The 22,325-nt window shown below is 41.4% G+C and overlaps 1 protein-coding gene across 24 annotated transcripts in view; it reads left to right on the top strand.

The window, feature by feature from the left end:
• The window catches only part of CD44 (CD44 molecule (IN blood group)), a 92,661-nt gene that overhangs the window by 22,935 nt on the left and 47,401 nt on the right, over window positions 1-22,325 (top strand). For 23 of the 24 annotated variants that reach the window (XM_054438270.2, XM_054438253.2, XM_054438267.2 and 20 more), the window contains exons 2-3: window positions 14,512-14,677; window positions 18,420-18,553. In XM_054438270.2, coding sequence (XP_054294245.1) covers window positions 14,512-14,677; window positions 18,420-18,553 — 300 coding nt within the window. The remainder of the gene's footprint in view (window positions 1-14,511; window positions 14,678-18,419; window positions 18,554-22,325) is intronic. The other variant, XM_054438272.2, reaches the window with a different exon arrangement.

The raw sequence follows: 22,325 nt of genomic DNA, 5'->3' as shown, positions 1-22,325 counted from the left end.
GGACATCTCCTTATGGACTGTGGAAGGCAAAGATGAATTCCAAATCTTATTTAATCTGTGTACTGGGGGGAGGAGGAGTGTATTTCCTTTTGCCAGGTATCTGAGCCTACAAAAAGCCTGTAATAAATAAGTAAAATATGTCCATGAGTTCACAAAAGAGTGAGCCTTAGACATACAGACCACCTGTCAAAAGAGCCCTGTCATTCTGTATTATAATATCCTCTTTTATTTTCTGTGTAACACTATCAGTATCTGAAATTACCATATTCATGTATTATTCATTTACCTGTATACTATATCCTCACTCTAGAGGTAAGCTCTTTGAGGGCACAGATCGTGACTGACTCTCCAGCCCCCAAGATTATATGTGGCTCATATCATCCATATCATAGGGAAGGTGCTGTGAATTGACACCTTGCACCATGATTTATGGGAACTAATGGTGCTTTGAGAGGCACAGATTTCATAGAAAGAGACCCAGTTGTTTCCACCCTGATTGTTCTAGGTCTAGGTCTAGGTCACCAATGTCTATGGTGAAAGAATGGGCTTTTGCGAGGTATGGTCTCCTGTCATGTATGAGGGGCATTTATTTAAGGGAAAACCAAGACCTTATTTTCTTTAATTGCACACAAGGGTCATTTGTAATGTCCTTCATTTCCAAGCGTCTGGATCTTTGCATGGATCACGCTCCTTAAAAGAAGGAAGTTATGTTTGGCCTGCTTCAGCTGAGCATGGAATGGTAAAGATTTTGGTTCAAACCCTGTGGCTTGAGTTGGATTTAAAAGCTTGTCAGAAATGAATTCTCTGGAGCTTGGCATTTGAGACTGGCATCTGTTGTTCCAGATGAGATTTCACAGATTGAAAGCTCAGGAAGAGGTGTGAATTATAAGCAATTAGTTCACAAGGCAGTTGGAACTGTAGTAATCCTGGAAATCTTTTGACCCGCATTTTAAAAATATCCCCACAATCCAGCTTCTTCCTCTGTAGGGCTTCTGCTTGGGAAAGTTTGTGTAACTCCCCAAAACATCTGAAGAGTGAATAGCAGTAGAGTTCTTGGACTGCGAAGGAGACCCTGCTTCTTGTGTGCATGCTCTTGTGCACACAGACAGACAGAAACACACACATACATGCACACACACAGAGAGACACATATACCCATGTTCGCTTTAGCATCTGATAGAAAAAGAGGAACATGAGGAAAGACAGAGATTGAGTCATCAACATGTGACCTGGTGATTTCTGAGTCCTCTGACTTTGAAATCAGTGGAAATCTAGAGCTCTACTTTGTCACTTGTAATGCTTTGTTGTGGCAAATAAATATTTTTTGCAGCTGCATCACTTCATTGCTAATATATTTGAAGAAGGCAAGATAACCTAAAGGCGTGAATCTTGTTCTGTTTTAATCCACCTGTAAGTCAGTGTTGGTTGTAAGGTAAATTGTAAGTAAGAGCTATTGGTCACCAAGTGCCAAAGGTTATGAACGATTTACCTTTTTTTTTTTTTTTCTAAACTGAAGCAAACTCATGGTTGTTCCTAGAAAAACATGCACACTCACTTGCTTGCATTCAGTTAAGCTTCTTTGAGTAACAGGGAAGAGGCCACTAGGATTACAAGGCACTTAGTGCCCATTGGAGTGTGACTGGCATTGTGCACCCTGTGAATTATGGTGGTGGTATGGGGAAAGGGGTAAAAAAGCATCAATCTGAAAGGGGTAAAAAAACATCAATCCATGGAGTATGCGAACCAGATGGCATCTGTCCTGGGAAGAACAGATGACCCTCGTAGGAGAATTAGAGGACTATACTAGTCAGGCAGAAATCCAGTCTATTCATCAAGCTTTTCCTCTTGCTGTGGTCCCTACAGGATCAGCCCTGTTTAGGCTCAGGCCTCTTAAATCCCAGTGCAAGACCAATTTTTCTATGAAATTCTCCCTGTCTTCTTTGGTCTCATGGCTACTTCCTGGGAGGAGAAAGTAGTAATCAGCTCCCACCACCCAGCTAAATTTACATGGTATTAGCAAATTCTAACCCAAGATGTTAAAACTATCTGAGAAGAGGCATGACTCTGCTTCTTGTCTGTACCCTCCTAAAGTCAAGGTGCAGCAAGGAGACAGACATTTGCATGTGGCCCCTGAGAAAGAAGAGATTTGTCTGCCTCACCCCCTGCTGGTGCAAACTTGCACCTCTCTCAGCCTCAGTTTTCTTATGTGTATAAAGTTTCAATGATCGCAATAGTACTTATCTCATGTGACTATTGTGGGATTGAAACGAGATAGTTCATGTGAAGTACCGAGCACAGAGCCTGGCACACAGTAGGTACTCTATTAGTGTTAATATCACTGGAAAGCCCAGCTGGGGGCTCAGCAGTAGAAGCTGCCAGAGCCTTAGTGTTACAGCCACATCCTTTACCCCACCATTCACGTACATTTGATGCCCCAGGGTGAGAATCCACATATCCCAAGCAGAGAGGCACAGCTTTGGTAAATTGAGTCTTAGCTAACTCATGTCAGAGACCAGGTGTTATCCTGGGGTTTGACTCCTAGCTCTTGCCACATTCATAGCAGGATGCTGAGTGGATTGTACTCTGAGCCTCACTTGTTGCATCTGTGAAACGGTGGTGACTTCCCAAGGTATAGCATCTGTTAAGGCACATAGACTACAATCTGACACAAATTAGCAGCTCCATACATTGCAGAATCTTTTCTTTTTCACTTAAGGAGATGCTAAAAGAGGCAAGAGGAAAGAAAATCAAATTTGGAGATGCCCTGGGCTGTGTGTTGAAGTTGGGCTCTGGTGGAATTGGTGGTGACCTTTTGCTTCTCTCCATCTGGATGGCTGTATCTTTAAAGACAACAAGTCTTAACTGCAGTTTTTGATTGTATAAATCTGGCCAAGTCCACTATTTACCCAGCCCCAGTCTCCTTAGAGTAGGATTGGAAACTCGAACTTTGCTATCTCCTCTGCAGAGTGAACAAGGGACAATCTTTATGAAAAACTTTAAGTTGCAAGATATTTGTATTCTTAATAATGAGGGGAAAAATACAAAAATGATAATACTAAGCTTGGCTCATGGATAGCATTTTTGCACAATGTATTTCATTTGGGCTGCAGCCTTTGAGCTGTACTAATTGCTCTGAGCATCTGTTTGTATGTCCGTTGCACGGGGTGATTTACCCTCCTAGGTTCCCAAATGCTTTGGAGCCCCTGGTTTATTGCAGGACTTACTAAGTGGTGGCCATCATCACTTTGATTGGCCCCTACCACAGTGTTTTCCAAACTTTTCCACCGAGGCTCCTAGGGCTTTGTGGTGGGTGCCAGGACCATTGATGGGGTAGGGTGGGTGCTGGAAGAGAATGAGCAGCTGGTAGCTTGAGTCTCTGGGTCTGCCCTTCCACCCTCACTCCAGCCCCCATTAGCTCAGCTCAATTTTTAACCACTTGAAATACTGTGGTTGTGCCTAAGACATCATGGCAGGGAGAGAAAGAAACGTCTGAAAACCATCAATCTTCTCTCTGAATGCTGCCACTGGTCCCGTTTGCCTGTTGACAACCCAAGTTGAAAAGGCAGCACCAGAGGGGAATGGGGAAAATTAGCAGAACTGGAAAATCTGAGTTGAGATCTGGGTTTACCAAACTCTCCGTAAGACTTTGAGTCTGTGAAACTTATGTCCATTAGTTTCTTCATCTTTTAAATGGGTCTGTGGTACCTACCCTCTGGGCCTCACAGGCTGCTTTTGGATGTGAAAGTGCTTTATAATTGGTGAAGGAAACTGCTACGTGGCAAGAATAGCAAAGCCTGATGTACTTTAATCCATTCTGTTCTGCTGAGGGTGGAGCCCCAATGTGTCTTAATTCATATGAGGTTTTTGAGAAGCTTTTTGAGATTTTAATACTGTCCCAGGTATGCACATCAACCCTTTCACTTTTATCCCCCAAGCTCCAAAAGTTTCATAACTTTTTATTTCACCTTGGGTGGTAGGAAGGCAAGGTGTGCCTGGGGGAGCTACAGGGAGTTATTCAAGGTCACATAATTAGCTTATAATTAACAGAGTTTACACTAGAACCAGTGCATCCCACTCCCAGATGGGGGCCCCGGCTCATCTCAGCATGTCAGCAACCCATGAATCACCCCTGAAATACAGATATTACCTGTGAGTAACATTTTCTCATCCTACCGCAACTGTTATGAAAGTCTTCCCTCAAACTAAAGCTAAGCAGTTCCACAAAATGCCAGCTATAAACATTAGCAGAAACTGTGTATTTATTAGGTGATGTATCAGTCATTGTAACTACCCAGAAAAAAAAAATCCAATGACAAAACCAAGTGGCCCAACCTTATTTTCTACTTGCAAGAGGAAAAACCCTATCTGGGCCCCGAGATGCTTTTTTCATTTCATTTACCACATCCTGGGTTTGTGCTAGTCAATCTGCTAAATCAATAAGATCCAAAAAAGCAGAACACAAAGATTGTGAGGCCAGAGGATTTCCTGATCACCATGGCAACACACAGGGGTGGGTACTGTGGTTTCTCTCCCTGAAGATGCACTGGTCAAAGACCACTTGGTGTTACAGAATTCTGGTGCAGTGAAGCAACAGTTCTGGGACACATACTTTCTTTTGCCAGAAAGACTCTGTTGGATCCAGGACCAGGAGTAGGAGGTTAAACGTTCTCCATACCCTCACCTCGAAGTCCCCATCATCCCATTAGGAGACAGGGAAGGGACTGTTCTCCAAACTCTCAAAACAACCCAAGAGCTTTCTAGACTGTGCATTGGGTTGATCATTTGGTGGCCTTGGCTGAAGGGCCAGGGTAACAGCTAGGAGAACCCTCAGGATTCTTCTCCAAGGTGACAGGCCCCTCCATGTTGGTTCAGCGTTGGCTGCCATGACAGCCTCCAGGCTCCACGGAAAAAAGGCAGAGAAATCAGGGGGTCCAGCCAGGCGCCAAGACGTTGGGGTGCCTTGCCTTTCTAAGTGCCAAGTGATGAATAGCTCAGTTGAAAGCAACCCAGGGCACATTCTGGAGGAAATTCTCTGGGTATGATTGTGCATGACTGTTTTCTCTGCTCATTAAACCCTCATTCGCCTCCAGGGCAATTCCGGGAGAGACTGAGTCACTCAAGACTCATGGTCTGCACTGGGCAGCCAAAGGCGATTCGGCCACCAAGTGTGATTCTGGCCTCATTCAGAAGTGGATACTAAACAATACACCCTTTCACCAGGATCCCATCACATGGGCGTCAGGAGATGGGGGCGAGTGATGTGGCTGCAGAGGGAAGGCTGCCGGCCTTCTAGACTGGCAGGCCTGGGGGGCAGCAGAGGGCACAATAGCTAGAAAGACTCCCAGATGAAAACTTCTGGGCTTTGAAGACTTCGAATAAATGAAGAAGAAAATGACTTCTTCGTGTCCTATTAAGACAGTGAGTTGTGGCTTTTTTGAAAACAGCTTGCTCAGACCTATTATGAAAGATAGATCAGTAGCAAGAACACTGGTGTAGGAGTCAGGAATCTGCAATTATGAACCCCTGAGTTTGTGTGTGTGTGTGTGTGTGTGTTTTTGTTTTGTTTTGTTTTGTTTTGTTTTTTAACTTGCTGGAGGACCATGCTCGGCTATTCTTGATTTTATTTTCTCCTGTGTCACAAGAGAAAGAGAAATTGGTTAGAAGCTTCCCATTGTGCCTCCTGGCTTTAAAAGTAGATAATCCAATTAACGATAATGCTTTAAAACAACAAAACCTTGTCCTTTTCCCTTCCTACTTCTGATCAGAACAAGCTCAGTAAGATTTATTAGTTGTGCAATCTGTTTTGGACATGAGCTCAGCAAATCAGAGGACAGAAATAGAATCCTGGCCTTTTAATGATAAACACTGTAAAAACAAAAAAATTTGGAGAGCTTACCAGTGCTTCTGGCTGCCCAAGTGGTTTGTGTGTGGCTGACTCCCAGGAGCTCAATCACTTTGGGTGCAGTCCACCCAGAGAGCCATGTTCCAGCTACATCAACCTGGAGCCTTAGCTTGGTCAGTCTAGATTTTTAGGTTTGGCTGCAGACGTCTCAAAATGTCACAAGGACAGCCTGTGTCCTTGGTGACCCAACCCTGGGCCAACCCCAAGTCCTGGAGTCCTCTTCTAAGAGCCCTGCCTAATTGTAGAGAGAGCATTCAGGCTGTAAAGGGCAGGAGATCTGGGGGCTATGACTAGGTTTAGGCTTTCTAAATTCCCAAGAGTATGATGGGAAGACCAATAGGCAGAATCAGAGAGAAGCAGTCAGCCCACTGTTGGGGAAAGCCAGTCAAGGTCAAGACTTCAGAATCTCCTCTCTGGAGAGAGAGTGAAAATTCCATTAGTGAAGTTTATTCCACTGAAGTCTTACCAGGCCTTGGTAAAGGCCCCTACCTTGTGTTCCAGAATCAAGGGACTTCTGATCTTAATATTCAATAAGCTCAAATTCTTCTCTCTAGGGCTCTCTTTTCATGATCACTTCTCCACACTTTATTAAAAAATTACATGAAGGGTAAGTGGGCTTCCTGTCATTTCAGTGTCTGACTTGTGCATAAGTTGGAATTTAACACTGGAAAATGATCAGCCAGATTGCCCAGTCTGAAACCCAGGTCCCCCAGTGACTAGCACAAGTTACTTACATCTTCTCAATGAATCAGTTACCTCTTGTGTAAAATGGGGATAATAAAAATGCCTGCCACACAGGATTGTTAGGAAAATTAAGAGAAATATTAGGTGTAAAGTGCTGAATACCCTGAACCCAGACTAGGCACTCAGTGAGTGCTCACTGTGGTTATGGACCAGGAGCTGCAGGAATTAGAACACCATTGAGTAGCAGGAACTGGCTTTATTCGCATCTTCATGATAAAGCAACTTCTCCTTACATATAGCTTAATCTGAAACCAAAAATCTAATTCTGCCTCATCCCTCCTGAGGAGATGACAAATAGGGATCAGGCACACCTGGGAGGCTTAAGTTAGAAAGCAAATTAACTTATTTTGCAGAATCTGGAGACGTCTGGTCTGGAGAACTGACAGTGCCCTCTCTTTGGGCATAGTACGATTGTAGGTTGTCTTTGGGTGGTCTTCATATGGAATGTACTGTGTTTGCCATGTTCCCTAGGAGATCTGGCCTCAGAAATGGCCCTGTGATGGTATGTGAACATACTGTCCTGTAACTGAGATGATAGCTTGCACATTCAGACAGACAAAGCCAGTTACAAAACTAAAAGTTGGTCTCTGAAACATTTGCTTTCAGGGAAAACAGCAAATGTTCACAGAAGCAAAGTTCTGGGTTAAAGACATTTTAAGTGTCCAATAAGGAATTCTCGGCAAACACCTGCTGGTGATTCTTCAGATATGATGTGGGAAAGGAACCTGATAGGTGATCTTTTTGCACCCTATAAGACTGCAGCCTGTCGGGGGTTGGGGCAGAAAGAGAGCATTTATTAATTCATTATTTCATTCAACATTTGCCTACCATGGGCAGCTGTACTAGGTACTGGGGATATAATTGTGAAGAAGGGAGACACCATTTCTGTTGTCACGAAGCCCACAGGGAAGTTCCAAAATTTCAGAATGCTGGAATTTCTGGTTACTAGAGACCTTGGAGATAATAATTTCTTGTAATTCTTTACCTGGTTGTGTCACAGACTTTGAAAACTAATGAAAACCAGAGATGTTGTTGCCCTACCTAAACACACACACACACACACACACACATATCCATACACACAATCTTGCATATAATCTCACAGGTCCATGGAGGTATTGACAAGCTCCTGTATTCCATATTGAAAATCCTTTGCAGCCCAGCTCCAATACTAGCTACTGCATTTACCAGCCCACTCACCTCTCAGGAAAGTTTGGGAAGATGTAGATAATGGCAACTTGGGTGAAAATTACACAGTGCTCTCTTCCCAGCACATGTGATTTTCTACAACTTCAGAAATAACTGGGGTGGACCAAGAAGCTATTATTCCTCGCAGGCCCTACAATCTAGGCAAAGCTTTGAAATGTGCTGGGACAATTTTATTAGAGATCTATTTTCCTTGATCTGAGGCTTAGGGGACAGTATAGATGAGATTAGTGGCATTTGGGGTCAGTGATGGTTTATCGAGGAGGGAATGCATAGTACCTGTAACCAGGAGCCTGGATAGGAGGCAACATAGCATAGAGGTTAGAATCCTGACTTTCCCACTTGGATGACATTGGGCAAAGGACTTCACCACTTTGTGCCTCAGTTTCCTCATCTCTAAAATGGGTTTAGCAATAGTGCCTACCTCATAGCATTTTTATGAGAATTAAATTAGCTGAAGTACATAAGGCACCTAATAAGTGTGCAATGCTCATTGCCTCTGATTATTAAGTGTCAAACACCATATCAAGTGTTTGACGTACCTTATTTCATTTAATAGTTCCATAAACCCTGACACGTTAGCATTGTCATCCCATCAAGGAAGAGGTGGAGAGTCAGAGAGGTTAAGTAACTAACAACCTGTGTCACCTAAAGTGAGTGGCAGGGTCAGGAATTGAACCAGGTTTGAGGAGGTCCTAACTAGGTTGAACTACCGACTTTCATAAAAGTTTGGCACTAGAGACCAGCTTTATAGGACAAAAAAACCTTCTTTCAGCACTCCTTTTTCTCGCCTTCCTGACAGCTCCCTAGCAGACCTCTTCCCATGTGGGTAGGGAGATAAGATTCCTAGACACTGCGACACTGGTCTCCATGACCCCTCTGTGCTGCCCACAGCCCTATAGTAATGAGCGTGCTAAAGGCCTGGTGGCATTTCTACCATGGGAAGTCTCTTCTCCGAATCCAAAAGCGGCCTCAAACAGTCAGTGTTTTCAGTTGAGCTCATTTATCACTCAGAGGGAGGCACTTGGGACATTTTATTCATTACATGATACAGGAGATTTATTGGAGACCAGAGGGCTCAACAGAAAACATTCTTGATTTATTTCCAGCCGGAAAGGCTTGTCTGAGAGATGCAATCAGCCATTTAGTATTAGCTTCTTGAGTCAAAGTGGATCCTGAATCACAGAAGTCTCTGTTTTTCAGGAGAGACACTCAGACATCTGAGGAGTCTTGCCTCTGTATAGTGGTTTGCAGCATGGCTAGCACCATTGCCAGAGACATTGGCACTCTGTCAAGCAATGTTCTGTGGTCCATGGCTATTCACGTCTCAACCTTAACCTTAATTCTACTTCATTGTGAGTTTGGGCATGTTTCTTTATTTCTTCTCCTCTCTGTGTGTTAGCTTCTCCATCTGGAAAACGAGGACACTAATATTACCCACCTCATAGGGATGTTTTAAGGATAAAATGAGTAAATAATTCCAAAGTGCCTAAAAGAGAGCCTGGCATATACATAATGATGCACAATAAATATTAGCCACTGCTCTTGCTGTTGGCATTATTGATATCCTCCAGGGTAATAATTTGGGTTTGCATTAGTATCAAGGAAAACTGTTGAAATGTCTTCATAAATTATCAGGGTTTGAATGACACACAGCCTTGAAAATGTTGGCTCCTTTTAAGTTAAGAGGGACCTAGAGTAGAAGGATTGTGAACACTCACAGGATAGTTGACCAGAAATGAAGTATTTGACACCATTCTTGCAACTCCTAAGTGGCTAAATAGTGTCAGGGTTAGGAGTTGGACTTTCTCATGAGATCAAGATAAATGTAAGCTGTGGAATTTTTACTTTGCATAGGGTTTCTTCATCCAATCAGTAGCCCTTTGCCGATACCTACAATGGGTCAGGACCTGCTTAGCCTTCACATCTAGGAAGGCTAAAGGGTGAGTTTGTCTGTTTCATCCTGTCTTGGCTGATCACATGCATATACAACCACACACTCACTTGCATACACACATATAAGCATGAGGAGAATTCAAAATGTTCATGGGAAAATGAGATTAAAAGATAAAAGTTTAAAGATGTAAACTTTACTTCTCAACATAAGCACCATCACATTCAAGATACTGTTATAAGCTATGATAGCACCCATTTAGTCCATCCCTAAAGAACTGAGGGTCCTGGGAATTTAATCACATCAATGCAGTCTTTCTTACATTGTTAACTAAAGAAAAATGGGTGCCCTTTAAAGATTTTTAAAGATTAAGTAACAAAAAAAAGTCAGAAGGAGTCAAATTTGGACTATAAGGTGGATGCCTAATGGCTTCTCCATAGAAATTCTCAAAAAAATTGCCTTTGTTTGATGAGAGTAATGAACAGGAGCATTGTCATGGTGGAGGAAGACTCTCTGGTGAAGCTTTTCGATACATTTTTTCTTCAAAAGCTTAGGCTACCTTTCTGAAAACACTCTCGTAATTAGCAGATGTTATCATTCTTTGACCTTCCAGAAAGTTAACAAACAAAATGCCTTGAGCATCTCAGACAACTGCTGCCATGACCTTGGCTTTAGACTGGTCCACCTGCTTTGACTGGTCCACTTTTGCTTTGACTGGACCCCTTCCACCTCTTGGTAGCTATTCCTTTGATTGTGCTTTGTCTTCAGGATCACACCCATAAGGCCATGTTTCATCTCCTGCTATAATTCTCAAAGAAATGCTTCAGGATCTTGATCCCACTTGTTTAAAATTTCCATTGAAAGCTCAGCTCTTGGCTGCAGCTGATCCGGGCACAATGGTTTTGGCAACCACTGAGTGGGAAATTTGCTCAACTTTAATTTTTCAGTCAGATTTGTGTAAGCTGAACCAGTTGAGATGTCTATGATGCTGGCCATTGTTTCTGCTGTTAATCATTGGTCCTCTTCATTTAAGTCACAAATAACATTAATTTTTTTCTCCCAAATTGATGTGGATGGCATATCACTGCAGGCTTCATCTTCAACATCATCTTGTCCCTTCTTCAAACAAGTTATCTGTTTGTAAGCTGCTGATTTATTTGGGGCATTTTCCTGATGAACTTTTCATAAAGCATCAATGATTTTGCCATTCTTCCACCTAAGCTTCACCAAAAATTTTGGTGTGTGTTCTTGCTTCAATTTTAGCAGAATTCATGTTGCTCTGAGAGAGGATCTTTTCAAACATGTCTTATCCTTGTTAGTGCCTCAAACTAGATCCTGTTCAGATATATCAAGTTAGTAAGAGTTTATTTTGGTGCAAAAAAAAATTTGAAATCTATGTATAGTTTTTCCATAGCACATATTTTTCATGAACTTTTGGAAGACCCGTCATATAGACACACTCACACAATGCATGCGTATATTGTCAGTGAAGTTATGTTGGCTTCTGAAACTCAAGGGATTTTACTGAAACTCATGAAACTCAAAGGATTTTACTGAAAAGTCTCAGCCTCAATTGGTTCCTCTTACATTTGCATATTCTGCCTGCCAGGTGGCAAGGTAGAATTGACTGTAATAAGAAACTACCATTGAACTCCATGCCTCAGAGTTGATTTTTAACCTGAGAGTGACAGCAGCCACCTGGGCCAGGGGCAGACAGGTAGTTTGCCTCGCCTGGAATCAGAGGCTCCCGTTATCAGCCTTATCTTCAAGAAGCTGATAGGAATGCTTTGTTTTTCTTTTGTGTGTTGGACAAGGAGAGGCCCTGGAAGGTCTGTCATGTAGATTGACAGTTTCCCTTTGTAAGACCGGCCAACTGAGGCCAAAGTTGAAAATGTCAGTAAAAACAAATAGTATTGCAAAAGGGCCTTATGCATTTCCTTCTCTGTCCTCTCATTGCCCCATTAGCCGAGTGCTGCATGAGTGGCTTAAGAGAACACCATTAGGCTTGAAAAAGAGTGAACTGCAAAAACACATTTTCTGCATTTCACCTAGTTGTTATTTTCCCCCATGTGCTAATGATGCAAACAAAAGAAAATAAAAATAATAGACATTGGCTTATGGCTTTTCAAGTTCCATTTCTTGTTTCTTCTTTTACTATTTTCAGAATCAAGGAAGATAATGCAGAATTTTAACAGTTTTCTTATCTCATTTTGCATTTGTTAGACATTGTTTCCTAGTGGTTGAGACCTGCTTCCGGCTCAGGAAAGAGAAAGCAGTGGTTGCCTATACGATTCAATAATAATGACTCTATCTTTGTCATTATTTAACTGTTGTTTAGGTGTGCCTCTCTCCTTTCTTCAGTTGCGCTAATGATAGAAAAGGATCCTTGGGCACATAGTAAAGTGGTTCAAAGCATGGGTTTGGGTGGTAAACAGGTCTGAGATAGATTTCCTGCTCTGCCACTTAAGAATTGGGTAACTTTGGGGAGTCATTTAATTTTTCTGAGCTTCACCCATAAATAATACATACATACATAAAACTCACCTTTCAGGGTTCTGAAGATGATGCAACACAGAATGTCAACACAGTACCCAGGGACACTGCAGTAATAGGTCCCCTCTCCTATTGCTGTCAGCTCAGAAATACAGAACAGAGAAACTGGGATTCAGGAAGGAGACTATAGGCTCTAGATAGAAGTACTCACTCACTTCCTTGGGCAACTCACTTCCCTGAGCCTCAACTTTCTTGTTGGTAAATAAGTGGAATCTTCCTATCCACCTCTAGAGCTGTGCAAGGAAGAGATGGAGCTGGTTAATGCCAGTTCTGTTTGATTCCAGACCTGGTTCTTAACTAACAACAAGGAGTGGTGCCTGGCCAGGCACCTGGGGCATTGTCCCAAGACGATGTCAACATGTCTCCTTAGAGAATGACTGTCATTGAGGCCTAAGGAAGTGTTCAGGAGGAATCAAGCTTCACCAGCATAGTTGCAACGACTTAACCCTTTGCATGCAGTTTCCTCAAGTGTAAACCGGGGGTCATATAGTCCCAGGAGTTTTCAATTACAGCCTTTGAAGTCTTTTGAGATTGTTACACAGGATCAAGTAGAAGAGGATGATTTCTAGCTCTCTATTGGAATTTCAGATTAATGTCTACAAAACTGACTAAAGTCCTTGTATTGAATAATTCTTTACCCAATTGATAGCAGTTAGGCTTCATTTTCAATGCCATTGACTCTGAGAGCAAACGACAGGCGTTTGGTCTGCCAATATATTAAAAGTGTTTCTGAGGAAATTTCAATGACTCATTCGTTTATATAACAAATACTTGTTGAGCATCTACTTTCTATTGGGTACTGTTATAGGGGTTAGAGATAACAGCTGCGAGCAAGTAAAAGGCCCTTGCTTTCTCAGAGCTTTCATTCCAGGAAGGAGAGAAAGAGAGTAACCATACACACCAATAGATGACCAGGCTGTTGTGAAGACACAAAAGCCAAATGAGTTGAGGGAGAGACTGGGGGTTAGGTAAGGGTGTTTAGGGAAGCACTCTAAAGTGAGGTGACGTGGAGTTAAAATTCTGAATGACAAAAAAATGAACCACCTATGTGACCATGTGAGGATGGAACATTCCAGACAGAGAAGAAGGCAGATACAAATGTTCTAGGATGGGAAGGAGCTCAGAGTGTCTGAGAGAATTGAAGACAAGCTTTGTGCTTAGAGCAGAGCAAGCTACTTTGAGGTTAGAGAGGGAGCCAGGAGCCAGATTATGTTGGTTTTAGCCATAATAAGAACATCTATACTGGGTGCGAACATAAACTCTTGGAGGTTATAAGCCGGGGAGAAATCACTTGACTGTGGAAAAATGCTCGTAACATAAGATTAAGTGGAAAAATGACTCTCAAATCTAGAACTGTATATTCAGTACCATTTCAATTATGCAAACGTATGTGTGAGTATGTATATTTGTGTGGACGTATGTGTATATAGATACGTACTTTATATATGCATAAAGTACGTGTGTGCGTGTGTGCACGTGTGAATGTGTGTATTCAGTAAACAAACTGGAAGAAGATATAGAAAAGTGTTTGCTGTAGTTTTTGTAGTGGTGGACTTATTTTCCCTCATTGCTTTCCTGTGTTTTGTAAGTTTTCTGTAAGTTTGTATGACATCAATAATCAAAATTAAATCATTTGCTTTCTAAAAACTTTGTTGCAGAGCAATCAATGGAGGGAATGTAAGAGTGATATTATTTTACCATGTCTTTTCTCAGATTTGAGCTTAATATCATGGTGCTTTGGAATGCTGGAGTGAATTTTGTAGGCTCTGGCTAGTAGAGAAGTTTATTTGGCTTTTTGTTTGTTTGTTCTTTTTTTTTTTTTTTTTTTTTTTGAGATAAGAGTCTCGCTCTGTCACCCAGGCTGGAGTGTAGTGACATGATCTCGGCTCACTGTAACCTCTGCCTCCTGGGTTCAAGCGATTCTTCTGCCTCAGCCTCCCAAGTAGCTGGGACTACAGGCACGTGCCACCACACCTGACTAATTTTTGTATTTTTAGTAGAGATGGGGTTTCGCCATGTTGACCAGGCTGGTCTCGAGCTCCTGACCTCAGGTGATCCACCCGCCTCGGCCTCTCAAAGTGCTGGGATTGTAGGCATGAGCCACCGCACCCGGCCTTATTTGGCTTTTTAAGGAGTCTGTCCTAAACTGAACTTATTACTGTCTCCAAATTATTTATGCAAAAGAATCTAACATTTCTGTTTCTTCCCATAGATTTGAATATAACCTGCCGCTTTGCAGGTGTATTCCACGTGGAGAAAAATGGTCGCTACAGCATCTCTCGGACGGAGGCCGCTGACCTCTGCAAGGCTTTCAACAGCACCTTGCCCACAATGGCCCAGATGGAGAAAGCTCTGAGCATCGGATTTGAGACCTGCAGGTAAGAGACCAGCACCCGACCACTGGGGAAAGCTGGCAGCCTGGGACCCGGGAGCTGGGCTTAGAACTGGAAAGCTCCTTTCCCACAGCTGAATGGATTATTGCCTAAGGAGTCAACCCCACCTATTAATTTGGCCAAGTCAGTCTGGAACCTGTGTGACAACTGGAGTTTAAAGTCAGCTAAAGACACCTTTGTGAATCATAGAGCGGGAACCCAGAGGAAGCCATTAGGGGTCCTCTTGGCTGGAATCCTCTTGTCTAACCTGCTTCCACAGAGCTCTCCTGGCTTTGAAGAAGCTGCAGTATCATTGTCAGGACCACAAGAAAACATAAACCAAATAACAGTGTTTGAAATAAATATGTGGCTGTTAGAGTCTTGGCCCTGCAGACTTGGCTCAAAGCAGACTTTTCAAACTACTCTCTCTTACTCTCTCTTTAAAAAAATTTTTTTTGGTTTCTCTTCTATGTTTCTCTGGTTTGAAAAAGGCATAAAAGTTATTAAGCTATATTAATAACTTAGCTTAAGTTATTAAGCTATATATATTAAGTTATAATATATATAGCTTAATAACTTAATATATATTATATAATAATATATATTATAATATTATATATATTATATATTATATACAATAATATATATTATATATAAGCTATATATATTATATATAATATATATAGCTTAATAACTTAATATATATTATACTAAGTTATTAAGCTATATTATATTAAGATATATTATTATTAGGAGCCCTGAGAGGGCTCCTACCAGTTATTCTAGAGCTCCATAGAGCCTTCCTCAAACTATGGCTCCAAGCAAGATAATCACAACAAGCAAGGATGTTATTTTATGAATTTCCAATGGCCTTGTGGTAAGCGGTGCACAAGAAGAGCAAGCCACGGTGGCAATCACGGTGAATTGTTCTGGTTCGATTTGTTTTCACTAGAAGAGGACTGAGTAACCTCTACAATTGCTCTGAAGTTTCTACCTCAGCCTGTAGCTGTGCTTTTGCAGTGTCTTTAGGTAATATGATTCCCCTTTCTCTGCAACACACACTCACATGCACACAGACTGCTTTTGAAAAGTCAAGCTGCAGAACTCTACGGAAACCATGAAGTGTAAGTTAAGTGCTTCCATCCTCCAACACTGGTTACAGTCATGCACCCACATTATGAGTGATGGCTGAGACTCTCGCTGAAAGGGAAAAGGAAAGTCTTTTGCCTAAAATTGCCCTGTCTGATATGGTAGCCACTAACCACATGTGGTGACTTACACTTAAACTAATTAAAATACTAAAATTAAAACTTTAGTTCTTCACTAGCACTAACTACATTTTAAGTGCTCGGTTAGCCACCAATGGCCAGTGGCTACTGTACTGGATGACCCAGGTTAGAGAACATTTCCACCATTGTAGAAAGTTCTATTGAGAAGCACTGCTCTAAAATAAAGAGCAGATGTACATAGACATCTGTATGTGTTCAGAGCTAGGTCTGGGAGAATATGAAAGGAGCAGAGAGAGGGAGAAAGCTCTGGTGGCTACTGAACTTGCACTGTAGGATGCAATGAAAAAAGGCCATTTAGCAAATCCATTATTCTATTCCCGAGGCTAATTGTTTAATTATGGCCCTGACTAGGCCACTGGCCTAAGAAAGTGAATTTAGTAAGCTGAACTTTGATTGTGAAATACAAACAAGGCATACTTGCAAAATATAGAAATGCTCCTATGTGCTGAGGACCAGGGGAGTTCTTACAACTGCCACTGGCCAATCATCAAACACTTAGATGCTGGGAGCCCTGCTGCCCACCTGGCCAAACCCCTCACTTAATCCTCAAACTGCACTACTGGTCAATATTATCACCTCATTTTATGGATGAAGCAACTGAGGCTTAGAGAAATTCCACACACAGGCTGCCTATGGAGGAGTTAGGATTCTGGTTCTGCTTAGCCTCAGCCCAGGACAGGATTTTAATGACCAAGCCTTCCTCAGGGGCTTAAAAGGGGAGAAAAGTATGCTGCCTGAATTTGCTGAATATTCTTTCCTCTTTGTGAACAGTAACTTACTCATGCCACATACACACATATAAACTTTAATATCCCCAATTTACAGTTAGCATGACACATAAAACCGGCAGGCAACATGAGGTGGCAAAAACTCAGTAATAGCTTACAAAGAGAATGCAATAGATTCTAGAATGTTGGTGTTATCCATACTTGATGACATGATGTGATGGGGGTGAGTTGGCGGGTAGGTTCACCAAGAAGTATTATTTAGAAAAAGAAAAACTGTGCCAAAGAAATCTATCATTTCACCCATAACTGGTATTAAGTATTGCAAAACTCATTTCCATAATTTCTCTCAGGTAGCTGTGAATCAGCTTTCTGACATAGGACAGATGGCAGAGTCTCATAGGTTAGGATAAAACCTTAGCAGCTACTCTCTTTTGTCTGCCCCACCCTGATTGGTAGCAACTCTTAGATATATAAAAACTTATTACCATTTAATTGTGCCCGCACCCTCTGCCAAGCTAAGGAGGCTTTGGGGAAACCAGTTTGTCTGTTCAGATGAGAAATTAGTCATGCGAGCTACAATTGCCACATAGATAGGAGTTCTGTGTGCTTGGAAACTTCAGACTCACAGACATTTCCATGGGTCTTGCAGGGTGATGCGCTCCATGCTGTTGCCCCTGGCAGGAAAGATGAAAAGCATTGATGTGCATTGTAGCCAGAATTGCATTTTGAAAAACGTGCTGGATTTAACTTCCTCCTCTCTGCCCTCCTGCTGCACCACAGTTTCCCTTGCACATGGCATTTTCTCAGCCCACATCTCATTTTTTGAGGCATTTTATATTCCGAAAAAATTGTGTTTTTAGCACAATTAAAAAATAAGCAAGTTTTTAGCCACCAGGATGCTGCTAGAAGAGGCTGGGCTGTGTATGTCGTATCTGAAAGGGCCTCCAGCTGTAACACACTCCCAGAGATACCTTGGTGGGGCGAGAGGGGCTATGCGTTTCTCTGGCTGTGCTACTTCTGGAAAGTTCCTGAGCTACATGAGCCGTTGCTATCTGCTTACTTAATTGCTATGACTCCCATTGTAATCCTGGTTAATTTATTCCCACTGGCAATAGAATTATGCCTGCAATGCTCAGGAGGCAGTGTGCTGTGCTGCGTACTTGGCATATAAACAAGGCTTCATGTTTAGGGCAATGGAGTATGGAGTAAGGGGACTCACAGGAAAAGTTGTGGCTGAGAAAGAAGTGGGGGAATGGGACATGAGGCAGGTCTGGAATGTGTGCACTGAAATAAAGAAGCACCCCTTCCTATCTATGGAAGCTGGCCATTTTGTGTATTTTCTGGAAAACATGAAGGTAATCCAGAGCCAGCATGAATCTTACATCAAAACTTCTCTCTTCTGTGACTCAGGCTTCCTTCTGTTTGTTCAAATAGACTCAACACTGCTGAACACAAATTTTAACTGAAACTAATTATTCCTTTCATGATTTTTTTTTAAAGCTCTTTATAGGTCTCTAAATAAAATCACTTTGTTTCTATCAGTCTTGTTGATCTCTTTCCCTCTCTATGCTGTTATTTTTGGATTTCACATAACTCGGTTGTTGAAACCTCCGATATCTCTAGGGGTGAACTGAGTGAAGAGTTGCACGGCATTAAATGTCATTCAATGGGATATTATGAAATTCCCAACTTAGCCGTTTAGGTCAATATCCTCTTGTTTTTCTCTTATAGGTACGGGTTCATAGAAGGGCACGTGGTGATTCCTCGGATCCACCCCAACTCCATCTGTGCAGCAAACAACACAGGGGTGTACATCCTCACGTCCAACACCTCCCAGTATGACACATATTGCTTCAATGCTTCAGGTTGGTTCTCAGGGGGGGTGTCTATTGGCATGAAAGGCTTTGGGAGCCTGGTCTTTGGTGCTAAGCTTAAGTGGGGATTCATGTAGCCTCCATTTACATAACAAACGCTCACTCAATATCTGTACAGCAGAGTCAACATTCCTGTCTCCATGGAGCTTACATGCTAAATTGGGGAGGCAAACAATAAACAAATAAATATTAAATACCCTTTAGGAGTGTCCAATCTTTTGGCTTCCCTAGGCCACATTGGGAGAAGAATTGTCTTGGGCCCCACATAAATTACACTAAAACTAAGAGTAGCTGATAAGCTAAAAAACAAACAAACAAAAATCACACAAAAAAGATCATAATGTTTTAAGAAAGTTTACGGATTTGTGTTGGACCACATTCAAAGTCATCCTGGACCACACACAGCCTGTGAGCCGCCGGTTGGACAAGCTTGCCCTATATGAAGTCAGAAAGTGATACAAGTGCTATAAAAAAGAAAGCAAAATACGAGGCTAATGAGTGCTAGGGATGCTTTTATTTTCTGAGAAGGTGGTCAGGGAAAGTGCCTCCTGGACTGTTCTGAGAATATCAGTGCTCAGAGGGGAGAATACCAAGGAATAAAGTCGGAGAGCTAAGCAAGGGCCAGCTAACAGGGGGTGATTCATTCTCAGTGTGATGGGAAGTCATTACAGGTTTTGAATAAGGGAGTGACATGAATCTAATGATAGCTTTGGGGTGTAAATCAAATGTCTTAGCTGAGAGGTATTTATTATATGAGAGGGCTGGAAAAAAGCCTTGGAGAGTATATGGTATGCCTTTGACCTTCTTAAATATCCTTTACCCAACAGTTGAAAGAACCAGAGAAGAAGAAACCTAAGTTAAGATGTAGATGCTAGGACACAGGCCAGCCTTTCTCTATGTCTTTGTGACTTTCTCCCAACCATTAACCTAGAAAATCAGGCTTATGAGCCTTATTCAAGTCCTAGCAAAATTAAAGAATTCTATGCATCATGAATTTTCAGAATTTTTTGAGAAGGGTCAAAATTATAAATGTCAAATATCCCGATGCCAACTATCAAAAGTCTTAACTCTTAAACTGGGCCTTCTGTTCCCATGGAAGGTTTGAAGTTGGATGAAGGGAAAGATGAAGCCTTGAGGTAAACTTGGTACATCTTGCTGGAGTGTCAGTTTTCCCTAAAGATGGGAAGGGGATGTTAAATTAGCTGGAAAGGGACTTAAGACGTTATCAGCCTGAGACAAACACAGATATATACACACACACATATATATATATAAAATCAAAATATCACAGATATATATACCATATACATCAAATATAAATATATATATACTATATATATATGGTAGTAAAATAAAAAAACTGCAAGGATTTTTAAACTATAAAAAGGACATCAACTTAATTATGAGATCTTTCTTCTACCTACTACTAAAAATAACCCAAAAATTAAAATTAATTGTGAGATTACATCAGCGGCTTTAGTCTGCACCACCTACCCTTTGTTGTGTGAACAGTAGGGATCAGAGTGGAAATTCAGAGAAGAAATCTAGAGTTTAGGACAAAGTATCAGGGCTGGCTAGTTGAAATGGAGTGTGTGAAGCCAGTAGATTTTGACAAAAATTTACAGGTCACTGAACCTATCAAGAGACACACAAAACAGGAACAGAAAACTGTAGAATGTTTATTCCTCCCTGTTATATGAGTGAAGAACACAAATGGAGTTTGACCAAAGGGAAGGGAGTCCAATTAACACTAAATAGTACACGACTCATACATACTCAGTTCCCATACCCATGTCTAGCATGTCATTCTAATGATATTATAATGAAAAAACCACATATAAAAAAGCAAGAAATAGACATAGAGCAACATGTGGTCCAGCTAGCTCCATCTCAGTGCAACAGGTCAGAGGGAGACATTGGGAAAAGCTTGTGCTTTAGATGAAGAGGTTGGCTCAGTGGGAAAGGGCTGGCATGAGGCTATACACTCCTGAGTCTCTGGGCACTGCTTATTGCATCTCCCATTGAGTCTTGCTAAGTGAATGTATGCAATAAATTATGTAGTTCCATACCCACGTTGTCTTACCTGTTTTACAAGTTGGTTTCACTTTCCAAAAGGAACCTCAACTCAAATAGGTAGAAGCTCACACTGTTTTATTGCCTGGCATCGAAGCCATCTAGACAGGCTGTGACTGAGACTTGTTTCTATCCTTAATTTTGTTCATAAGTTTAGGCCCATCCCTGGAGTTGGGAGCAAGAGCATTGATTAATTTTCTTCTCTTTGGAGGGTTAGTTCAGTTGAAAAGTTTGAGAAGTACAGGGGGTATGTTCCTTACTAAAATGCATGAATTAAATAATAAAGCTAGAAGTAATATTTTTCTTTTTGTCTATTTTCCAAATTGACTCAATATTGATGGCTACTTTTGTAAGTTTTTATTTAAGTTTAAAGGGAATATTTATTGGTCACCTCTATGTGCTCAGTACTGCACTAGGCACAGATGGGGTAAGAAAGAACTGGAGGCTACATTTCTGTCTTAAAGGAGTTAACAATCTTGTTGAAGCAATGAGACAAAAATAAAGAAAGAAAGAAACTGGAGAAGAGGATAAATGTGTTTAAGGATAAATAAATTCTAAATGTCTTGGATTAGAGTCAGATGATAGGGGTATTAAGTGAGCTAAAGATTTTGATAAACTGCCCTATGCAAAGGATTTCATTGCAAGGATCCCTGAATCTAATTTAGCCTGAAAGCTGCTAGCAGGTGGTCATGTCCCAGTGCTGTGATCCCCCCATAAAACGGCTATAGGGATAAAAGTCAGCTTGATCTTAGTAGATAGCTTCCATAAGCTTAAGTTTTAGCAGTATTTATAGAAAACATGGCCTGTGGCTAACAAATGAAAATAAGGCAGAACTTGAAAAGGCCTTTGTGATTTTTTTTCCCCTCATTCTCAGTGGTTGAGGCCCAACGTGAGCCTGGTGACTTCTGTATGAACACAGAACTGACTTGAATTGATTCATTTATTAAGCTTGCTTTCAGTCAATCGCCTCATTTTCTTTTGAAGGTAGAATTAAAGGGAAGATTCTACATGTATTTGTTTATCAATTTCCTCCTTTATTCAACAACGATTTGAGAATATTTATGAGATACCTAAAATGTAACAAGCATTGAAGAGGGTGCCTTTCTAACTGGCAACCAGAAATTAGTGGCTAGACTGAATAATTAATGTTTCTCATGGTTATTTTGGTGTGTTGAAGCCAAGGTTTATGAGAATGCCCACCTCAGAGAATTTCTAACAAGTCCTCAGAATCAGGAACACCTCACCAGGTCTAGCTTTCCAAGCAGTACAGAGCTCATTAAATGGAAAGAAAGGCTATCTAATAAGGTCCTGGAATCCAACATGAGAGCATGAGTCTGTTAATTGCACATTTGGGTCACCATCCACTAAGCATATTTGCCAGATTTGATGTTCTTTATAAAAGTTAAGGTGAATTGGAGCATGAAGGGGGTCCATGTGAACAAATGCTCTAATAATTTACAAAACTGTCTTAGGGTTTTTGACATCATGCTCCATTCTATTACAACTTGCTGCCTGGAAATTCCCAGTGTACTGTTACTTGCAGTTATATTTGAAGTTGGGGGAGATGGTTTCATCCCTGGCATCAAGAAGCCATAATCCAAAGCCTGGTTCCAGCTATGCACAACATACAAATATCAGAAGCATCTCATGGGTTGGACCCGTTTCTGCTGATATTTCCAAGAGAAACAAG

The sequence above is a fragment of the Pongo pygmaeus genome, chromosome 9 (assembly GCF_028885625.2).
Source record: "Pongo pygmaeus isolate AG05252 chromosome 9, NHGRI_mPonPyg2-v2.0_pri, whole genome shotgun sequence".
NCBI classification, from domain to species: domain Eukaryota; kingdom Metazoa; phylum Chordata; class Mammalia; order Primates; family Hominidae; genus Pongo; species Pongo pygmaeus.
This window is presented reverse-complemented; position numbering and strand designations above follow the sequence as displayed.